We start from the raw sequence: 10,589 nt of genomic DNA on the forward strand, positions 1-10,589 counted from the left end.
TATGAGTGACAGAGCAAGTGAGATGGCCAGTGGTTCTCAAACCTTTTACACAGAGTACCACCTCAAATTATATTGGGCTCTCCTAGTAACACCATCATAGACCTTCCTGGGTACCACCGAGATAAAGGATTTAATATGACAAGCCATATGATGCTCTCATTTGTTAGTGACATTCCACATGCAAATAAAACAAGATAAGATGGTACTTTATTGATCCCAATTTGGGAAAACATTTTTAGTTATAGCAGCCTAAGGGACAAAGCATTTTACAAATAAGCAAGAAAAATAAAGAAAAGAAAGAAAGAGGAAAATATACATGTTGAGTTTGGCAGGATATTATATATATAATATACATAAATATAAGGCATATGGAATATTAATGTTAAATATTAAATAGATTATATATGTGTAAAATGTACAACGTGGTTATATTCAAGAGAAACTATGGAGCAGAGAGTTATCTTCCAGCCAGAGGTGATTTGTTGAGTTATGGCACTGCGGAGCTGCAGCAGTCTGTTGGAGAAGGAGCTCCGTTGACTGTCCAGCTGCAGGTGGAGAGGATGGGTGGGGTTATCCATGATGGACAACAGCCTGTTCAGTGTCCTCCTCTCCACCACAGCTTCAAAGGGGTCCAGCTTGATGCCGATGACAGACCCAGCTTTCCTGATCAGTTTATTGATTCTGCTGGTGTCACCGGCTCTGATGCTGCCCCCCCCAGCAGACCGGAGCAAAGAAGAGTGCACTGGCCACAACAGACCGGTAGAAGATCTCCAGCATCTTACTGCACACGTGGAAGTATCTCAGCTTCCTCAGAAAATAGAGTCTGCTCATCCCCTTCTTGTGCACAGCATCAGTGTTGATCCTCCAGTTCAGTCCGTTGTCTAAGTGCACTCCCAGGTATTTGTAGTCCTCCACAACAGCCACATCCTCTCCCAGAATGCACAGGGGTAGAAGAGACGTCCTCACCCTCCTGAAATCAATGACCATCTCTCTGGTCTTGGCCACATTCAGAATACTCACAACATTAGGCTGAGGTTCATCTTCCGCTCTTCTTTAAATGGTTGTGCTTCTTGTTGCTTCCGGCTAAAATAAACATAATTAAAAGACATTTTGAGTGTTTAAAATGTGCTGTAATACACAACACATTATTTATTCCTAAACTTGCAGAAAGAAAAACTAAAGTGTGACATTTAATCACATATTTATCAATCAATCTTATACACCTTGAATTCTTGTTGGCCAATGATACACATACCCTTTGAAGATGAGCTGGGAAATTGAATACTGTTGGCACAACACCATCTTTAAGCCGGACAGTCTGCCCCGTCCTGTCAAAGTCCTCACTCCTGAAGTACTCACTGCAGAGCAGCGTCCTGCCAGAGGAAACAAAACCGTCCCTTCTTAGGGCGAGTTCCCACTGCCTCCTCCTCTCTCCGCTTTTGGGAAACCTTAAAAACATGAGAAAGGTAGCCAGATATATAAATTATTGTCAACATTGTCCGCCCTTCTTTCCTTTAACATTAAGGGTAAGGACAAAAATACACACCGAAATTATCATATTTTTGGGGTAATTGTATGTATGTATGTAATGTATGTATGTATACTTTAAGAATAAGACAACCACACTAAGAGTAATAAAAAAGGTGTCCAAAAGAAACATTACATAATTGTGTAAAGAAATGGTAGCAACATATTCTAAAGAGGCTGGGTCAACATCAATCTTGCAATACTATTATCTCACATAGCCCCACTGATCCTGTGTAGCAGGACTTGTAATGTACATACATCCACTAAGTAATTAACGATTATCCTAATTATAGTCATAATATTGTCATATCTTACACGTGAAAGGTGATTCCACGGGTTCTTGTTTGCAGACTGCGGCGATTAGAGCAGCCGTAGGCTGCACAAAAGTCAGGCATAGTCAGGTACTTCTGTAAACACAAAGCCAGCAATTTCCTGTATCATAATGTATCTAAAAATGTAAGATGTTTTTAACAAGCCAAACCACTTGGAAGAAATCATGTGTAACTTAAGTTATGTTGAAAAGAAAGAGCAGTTCTGCCTCTCCCACTGGTGTAAAGTTGCTGGGTGAACTTCTTAATACTAGGTCTCACTCACAGCCTCTTGTTATTAGCCAGCTAATAAATACAACCACATACACAAAGAAAAGCTGCAATTTCAACATGTCCAAGCATCCTGTATCATAGCCATGCTAATAACGTTTATAATAAACAAAACCGTTTGTAAATCAGTCAAGATTTCAGCGATTTAAGAGTATTTGTGTGCAGATCACTCACCTTACAACAGCTACCATAGCGCGTACCAGAGTAACTGTTGACTGTAGCAAGATGGCGGCCGGTGAGCTACGCTGGAAAATCTCCCATGAGCCATCTAGTGTTTATATTAGGGCCGGGACTTTAACGCGTTAATTAAGATTAATTAATTACACAAAAATTAACGCGTTAAAAAAATTAACGCATTTTAATCGCACTTATTTTTGCACTGCGGAACGTTTCTCACTGGATGAGTTCCAGGCGTACCGATTATACTGGAGCACCAACTAACGTTCATGACATCAACAACAAACCACAGTGAATAACAGTGGGAAATGTTGTTTTAAAAAACGGACGGATGGAAGCGTCGATAAGAGCACGGTTGTGTGCAAATTATGCAAAAAGGAATTCGCATATCACCGCAGCACATCAAGCCTCAAGTATCACCTCAATGCAAAACATATAGCAGCTAGCGTGGAAGCTAGCGTGGACGTTAGCCTCTTTTATCGCGTTCACACCAAAAAGAGCCGGTACTAAAATTAGTTCATGAGAACCTTTTTACCCCCACGAAAGTCCCTGCTAGAGAGCAGAGCTGCTAGAGAGCAGGGACTTTCGTACGGCTCTCTTGTGAGAAAAGAGCTATATTTCTGATTGGCTGGGCGGATTGCAAACCACGCCCCGTAAAACTCCCAAAAAGTTTTGTGAAGCCGCCATTTTATTATCCTCGCATTAGCATTATTAGCATTAGCCCAGCGCAGAAACGCAGAGAGACTAACTTATGGCAACACAAAATAACACATGGGAGCGGTGGAGATGAGGAGGTGTCGGCGTTCTGGCGATTTACTCGGAAGGCTGCTGGGACTCCCAGCAGCTTCTACTGAAGCCAGTCCCCAACTCCGGGGACTTCCGGCCGGGGACTTTGGGCGGCAGTATACGCCGTGAAGTGGTTTGCGGCCTGTCAGTAAACCCAAAGCAGAAGAAGAAGTGACGTCAGCGGCTTCATTTGCCTAATCCTCCCCCAGGTTCAGAGAGTTCTCATGAACTAAGTTCTCATGAACCTTTGTGGGAAAAGTACTGCGGTGTGAATGCGCCTAATGGTATACTAAAATCCATGTAAAAAATTGCTTCTCACTGTTCTTAGGTCAAATATTTATATGTGATTAAAAATGCGATTAATTTCGATTAATTAATTACAAAGCATCTAATTAATTAGATTATTTTTTTTAATCGAGTCCCGGCCCTAGTTTATATATATCTATGCATACCGCCACCTCCGGAGTCGGCTTGACTCGGTTTGCATTTATAAAGAATGCACACATGTGTTTAATCGTTAATGTCAGATATGTACTAAGTAAATACATTTGTTCCTGCTCAAGATTAGATTAAACTTTATTGTTATTGCACATATTACAGGTACTGAGACAACGAAATGCAGTTTAGCTTCCAACCAGGAGTGCAACAAGCAGTGAAGTGAAAAGTAATGTACACAATAGACAGAATAAAATATAGAATGAATTGAATGATGAATAAACAGTGAGGGATATGAATACACTAGATATCAGCCTGTGAGCAGTATGAACAGTGTGTATGAATATGCTAAGATATATAAAGTATGAAAACGGTAAGCAGTGCAAGTATAGTATAAAATATATGGATATTAATTTCATGATGATAAACATTGTGGAACAATTATGAAAAATGTTAATGGTGGGGGCGACGTAAAACTGACACAAAACAACAACAAACGTTTGCCGAGCCAATTGGAGAGTTTCATCACCAGCACGTGGTAAAAACCACCAATGAGCGCTCAGCTCGAGATACCAGCGAGTCGTTTCCCATCAAGCATTTCGCTTCCGCAGCCCGTGGAGAGGAACTGCGCCGCCTCGCCGCGCCTCGCTCTCAAGGCTGCGGGCGTCTTTGTCCCGCGAGATTTCAACGTCTCATGTAGGCGGGCCTCCAGAGCAAGTCGGACAAAATGACTAACCATCATGCAACGCACTAGCAAGACGTTGATCGCAACTGCGCAGATCTGCGCAGGTCTCGCTTGTCTCAAACAAGCCTACTGCCAGTGCCTCACCAGCCATGAACCTTACTGCAGAAGCTTATATATAGACATCTACGTTTTTTGTGCCCCACCACTTTTGTACATATAAAAACGCCACTGCAAACAGCATCTCTGTAAACTATGTGTATTCACTGAATTTCACTCTCTGCCTTTAACGGCTCGTTGTAGCTCCAATAGCTTCAGCCCCCACCCTGAGTCCGGCGCACTTCCTGGGGGCTTGGTGGCAACCAGTGGCAACAGCGCCCCCTGGTGTCTGGTCGCAGAATGAGCCTTCTCCTGATTGGTTTACCGGTTGTCAGGAGTGTTTACAGGAAACATGGCTTCCCGGTCTGTTGGAGAGCTTCAAGAGATGGAAGGTGAGTACATTTATAAAAAATACAGCCGTATTATGGTCGTATAACCTGGATGAACATACATTCATTAAGACAAAGGTACCGGTTTTTATAGGAGCAAATTGGGAGATTTTTTGTTTATTGTTAATAAATACACCTCCATCATTGGCTGGCTAGCTAACATGCTAACAACAATCCTCGTTAGCTGACGTTGTTACCCACACTGTCCAGCTAGTCATTATCTAATTATAGTTTCATAGCTGCTTTGCCATGCCTTATGGTCCACTGAAACGGGATGTTATGTTTAACGCAGATTATCTGCCTAAACATGTTTACAATGTTGGCTGGTAAAACTGCCTACTGTGCTCCATCAGCTACCCAGCTAGCTAACCTGGTTAGCAGTGTTACCCCTGTGCGTTAACTTGAGTAAGCTAACTTCGACTTGTGAGTTAGTTTCTTAACTGGTAAGGTTGAAAATACAACTATGATCAAATTCACAGCAGTTGTTATTATCCAATGGTGTTAATACGTGATAAGTGTCCTCGTGGTCTGTCACGCATGTTTGCATTGCTACAGAGTCTTGATCTGGTTTAAAGGCATGTTCTTCTACAGTCAGAGAATGGCTTGATTTTTGCCTTTTTTTTTTACATAGCTTCCCCCGAGTCCTCAGTGGGCGAGCTGGGCCTTGTCTTGGCATTACATTACACGTGCGTCAGCTAAATGTGTCACTGATAAAAACAACTTTGCATCTGCATGGGGTAATCGAGCTATGTGTCTCCTTGTCTGCTGACCGCAGTGGACAGAAAGGGTGAGTCTGAAGAGTCTGGTGATGATGAGACCAAGAGGAAGAGTATCAATGGCAATGTGGACCCCAATCAGCCTGCAACCACAGGTAAAGCATCACACATCCAGCAAAGGAGACACAAGTCAGCTTTAAACTAATGCAATCAATTATGTGACGCAGAGTAATCATCAGTCTATCTGATGACAGCATTACATACCAATGTAAGTCTTCTCAAGCAGCCTTGTGTGACTATATCATGCTTGATGTAATGGTCACAGGGTTAGTAAAAAGTCTTGAAAGATTTGGAAAACACTTGATATCAACCGTTATATTTCCGAGGTTCTTGAATGCTTGAATTTGATATTTTAATTTCAACATAATCTAGTATTTGATTTATACAATCACCAATGTCAACAAAGAATATCTGAAAATATGTATTGTCTTCTGTGGATTTAAAGGAATTTGGAATACTTTGTTTCCCAAGTTGAATCTATAGTAACACTTTCTTTGTATTGAGTGTGGATTTTTGGTTTACAGTATGTGAAAGTGCTTGAATTTGACTCTTTAAAACCCTGTGGTCATAGGAGTTAATGTGCTTTATTCTTGCTCTCAATAAAGGTAAAGAAGAGTCTCCTGTTGACATGGACACCATAACCTTGGACCCAGAGGAAGAGGTTAGAAGAGGGTCTAGAAACAATGCTACTGTTTTTCTAGATTGTATTTGTAGAGTGAAAACACTACTATTACTACTTTTTACACAACAGTATGTCATGTCACCCTAATCTGTCTGCTTTCTTTCTAGGATGTTGATCTTGTTCATTGTCGTATTGGGAATATTGAAGGTTTGGAGGTCCTACAGAAGTGTAAAGTAAGTTACTTTAGTATTTATTGCCACTGTGTGAGTTGAAGTATTGGTAGCAGCATTGTATGCAGATCTGGAGTAATTCATTTAATGTTCCTTTCTATATAAACCAGACAGGATTTTGTTCTAACCACAGGTTTTTATTTCTTTTTTAATCATTTGAAGGATTTGTATTAAATAGTTATTTAATGTGTCTGTTAATGGCTTTCTTTCCTTCTATCTCTTTCTACAGACACTCTCCTTAAGACAGAATCTTATTAAAAAGATAGAAAACCTCGACAGTTTGAGGTCTCTGCGGGAACTAGATCTCTACGACAATCAGATCCGCAAACTGGAGAACCTGCAAAACCTTACAGAGATTGAGTAAGTCTGAAGTAAACTACGTCTATTTTTCATGCTAATAATAGAGATTTAATCCAGAATGGCAAATCATAATCTTTACACACATTTTTACCTAATGGACATTTCCTAAGTTGTGTTTTTGTGTATCTGACATTGAATAACACTCATCTCAGGTACATATTATTTCTAATGTTCATACTTCTTTGACTGTCCACAGTCAGCTTGACGTCTCCTTCAATATGTTGAGGAAGGTGGAGGGTTTGGAGCAGCTAACTCAGCTGAAGAAACTTTTTCTGCTTCACAACAAAATTGGCAGCATTGCCAACCTGGACCACCTCACAGGCCTGGACATGCTGGAGCTGGGCTCCAATCGCATCCGGGTAAGACTGTTGGGCAGTGACATGTAAAATCGATATTACTCACATAAAAACGCAAATTACTTACATCATTTTCAAATACTGATGTTGCATTTATTAGTGTCACTTTAATGGGGCAAAGTCTGCAAGCTAGTTCAGGCAGTTAACCCGAGCACATATGCTGCATTCATACCTAACGCCCCTTGCCACTCTACAACCAACCAAACAGAGTCTCCTTGATATGCCGCTCTATTTAACCTGCAAGATCTCTCTCTATGCATTGCTTGCTGCTGCTATTGCTGCAGCTACTTCCACGTCGCTGCTGCTTGCCTGCCCCACCACCACCCCAGCTTCCACCTGTAGGCTCGGGGGATAGTTATTTGATCATCACTCATCGTGCTATGTATATCTATGGAGTGATGATGCCCGAGCCTAGACGCCAAACTATATGCTGCTTCTAATAAACGTGTTAAAGAAACACGTGAGTTGTCTGACTGAAATGTGGTTGTGTTTCTCTTTCATTGTGTGTGTTTACAGATCTTAGAGAACCTGGATACACTTTCATCACTGCAGAGTTTGTTTCTTGGCACCAACAAAATAACTACCCTTCAGAATCTGGATGGTTTGCACAACCTGACAGTTTTAAGCATTCAGGTGATTCACAAATTATTTAAAAAGATGTGTCAGTCCTTTTTAAAAATACAATAATGGAGTATGTAAGTAACATTGATTAGTAATGTTGTGTACTTTTTTGTTCAGAGTAACCGGATTACTAAAATTGAGGGCCTACAGAATCTGCTCAACCTGAGAGAGCTCTATCTGAGCCACAATGGCATTGAGGTCATTGAGGGATTGGAAAATAATGTGAGACATCAACAGCCTATTTCTAAAGCACTCAATGCAAAATCAGTCCATCATGCAGTTCGCTAACTGTGCTGCAAAGTTTCCTATGTACGTTTAAACACTGTTTGTTTCCTCTCACAGAAAAAGCTTACAACCCTGGACATCGCTGCCAACCGAGTCAAGAAAATTGAAAACATCAACCATCTGACAGACCTGCAGGAGTTCTGGGTACGGATAGTGTGCATAGTTAAACTAGAATGTATTTTAACGGTCTTTATTTGTTATATTTTGTATTTATTCCCCACGAGCGTAGTTATAGTTTTAAAAGAAATATATTAACAAACACTTATCTCCGCTTGCAACTATGTAATAATGTGTTAAAGGTGTTACTAGGCAGTTTATAAAGTTATTGTCTCCACATCCTCCACACTGTATGTTGCAAGAGTGCTTAACATTTGTTTTTGATCTATCTTTGCAAGACAAAACTAATTATGTTATTGTCTTTCAATCCCTCCCAGATGAACGATAATCAGATCGATAACTGGTCAGATCTCGATGAGTTGAAGAATGCCAAGTCTCTGGAGACGGTCTACCTTGAGAGAAACCCTGTACAGAAGGACCCACAGTACCGGCGGAAGATCATGCTGGCGCTGCCCAGTGTCCGCCAGATCGACGCTACCTTCATCCGCTTCTAAACTGCAGTGTAATTCACCTGCTGATTCACAGTGTTTTCCCCTAACCCCCCTGCCTTCCCGTCCCACAAAACAAACTTCATTTTGAAACACGCTGGCCTCACAGAATCATATCGTTACTTCGTACAGAGACACACATTCCAGCATTCACCATCCCCCACGGCTCACGCAACATATTGTACATGTATGCATGTATGCACTCACTCACACCTTGATCTATGCTATTGTGTAAAAGCTTATTTATTTATTAAGCTGGATATGAACTGTGAAAAGGATTTTACCCTATGCCCATTTCATAATTTTTCCTCTTTTCATTTGACTTTTGTAGTTTTGCATGTGGGAGACAGTATGGAGACATTTTTCCCCAATCTTTCAGGGCCCATCAGGAAATAATATATCAGTTTTTGTATAGTTTCAGTTTTGTTTGATAAATCACATTTTTGAGGTTGCACTGCTATCATTTAAGAGGAAAGGGAGGCATTCTTACTGTTTGAGTAATTATGTTGAAAGTTAAGGTACACAGTAAATGAAAGAAGAACTAAACATTAAAGGGAAATTCAATAGTAAAATAAGATTTACACATTTTAATCCTCCGAATACTGCTTATCTTATCTTTTGGCTTTATTTAAGCTTCAAGCTTTTCTGAACAAGTAACTGAACGTTACAACCACAAAAATAACTAAAATGAAGAAACCTACAATGACACAATGCAGCCTTGTGTCTGTCTGCAACTGATGAATCATTTCAAAATAAACTGCTATCATTACAAATGAGGGGCAAATCTTGATGTCCAGCAACCTTGTCTATGCCTTGTCATTGTCCAGATATTTTACAGCCAATCATCTGATTAATAAGAGTGACCTCTGCATACAAAAACCTCATGAGAATGTAAAGATAAGGAAATGTGTCCATGATGATGGTTCTGTAATCAGTGGTACATCAGCCCCCAATTAATTGTTTTCTTCTTTTTTTTTACCTTGAATACATCACTGATTATAGCTTGGGTTCTCTCTAGAAATACATCGTTCATGAAATTATTTTGAGCTGACAAAAGTTAAAAAAAAAGTGAAGTTACTTACTAACAGCAGGGATGGTCTTAAATAAGGGTTAACCAATGTAAGATACATTCTTTTTTTTATTAATATTTTATTTAAGATGTGTATAGACATTACAGTGACACATTCAAGTTTCACCTTTGGTCTCTTTTAATAAAAAATAGATAATCTTGTATATTTATGTTGCCAAAAGACTAATCAAGATGAAAACTTTGAACAAAAACATAAACCTATTTTGTCTCCAGTGTTTAAAAGCAGAGTGCACTAGATTTACTGTTGGGTTACAATCAAAGATATAAAAATGGTTTTCCACCTCGGGACTAAAAGGTCAGTCAGACACACAATTCTTAACGAAAAAAAATTCTGTGTAACATCAGCTACTGACCATAACCACAACAGGGTTATTATTGCATCTCCTTCTCTTTTAAAGGAATTGAAGATAAGAACCAAAATCAATTTAATCAACTTTAGGATATTTATGATATCTTATAAACTTCTATACTAAACTGAAGGCCATTACTAATATGAATGTTATATTATATTCAGATTAATTATAATTTATTCACAATTGGCCAGTTGGATTGTGAATGTCACTGTCTGTTTGTAAATATAGTTCGCCCACACGTGTAGAAATTCAGTGCCATCATAACTTTCCTTTTGTAAAGCAAAATGCTCTTTTTCTTTCTTGTTTTTGCCAGACAGCACAGCAGGTTTGCTTGAGTTTAAGTAATTAAGATACCTTGACTGGTCTCTGAATGACCAATTATTCGATTTGCTTTTAGCTAATTGTAGTCAGAACTGAGACTTCGGGTTCTGGACTTGGTTAACGCTGTTTTCAAAATGAATGTATTATGCAAATAATAAAATGACACTACTTAAAATGATATGCTGTTTTGATTTGGGAGGCTTTTTATTTTCTTTTTATCTTTAAAGACCTTCTAGCATGTTGTAGTAATTGTATTAACAACAAAGGAGTACAAAC

At 39.6% G+C, this 10,589-nt stretch overlaps 1 protein-coding gene and 1 long non-coding RNA gene across 2 annotated transcripts; one reads left to right on the forward strand and one right to left on the reverse strand.

Moving 5' to 3' along the window:
• Positions 1-694: 694 nt before the first annotated feature.
• Positions 695-2,451, reverse strand: LOC117558450. Its single transcript, XR_004570837.1, has 4 exons — positions 2,301-2,451; positions 1,843-1,934; positions 1,256-1,448; positions 695-1,083 (listed from the first exon to the last, which is right to left on the reverse strand). It is a non-coding gene; the product is annotated as an uncharacterized LOC117558450 (long non-coding RNA).
• A 1,991-nt stretch (positions 2,452-4,442) lies between these two features.
• On the forward strand, positions 4,443-9,353 carry ppp1r7 (protein phosphatase 1, regulatory (inhibitor) subunit 7). The gene is made up of 10 exons (XM_034234665.1): positions 4,443-4,697; positions 5,470-5,565; positions 6,076-6,131; positions 6,260-6,325; positions 6,552-6,682; positions 6,879-7,041; positions 7,555-7,671; positions 7,777-7,881; positions 8,002-8,088; positions 8,379-9,353. The coding sequence occupies exons 1-10, from the start codon at positions 4,658-4,660 to the stop codon at positions 8,553-8,555; spliced, it is 1,038 nt and encodes a 345-aa protein (XP_034090556.1). The 5' UTR covers positions 4,443-4,657; the 3' UTR covers positions 8,556-9,353.
• Positions 9,354-10,589: the final 1,236 nt, after the last annotated feature.

The sequence above is a fragment of the Gymnodraco acuticeps genome, unplaced genomic scaffold (genome assembly GCF_902827175.1).
Source record: "Gymnodraco acuticeps unplaced genomic scaffold, fGymAcu1.1, whole genome shotgun sequence".
Lineage (NCBI taxonomy): Eukaryota > Metazoa > Chordata > Actinopteri > Perciformes > Bathydraconidae > Gymnodraco > Gymnodraco acuticeps.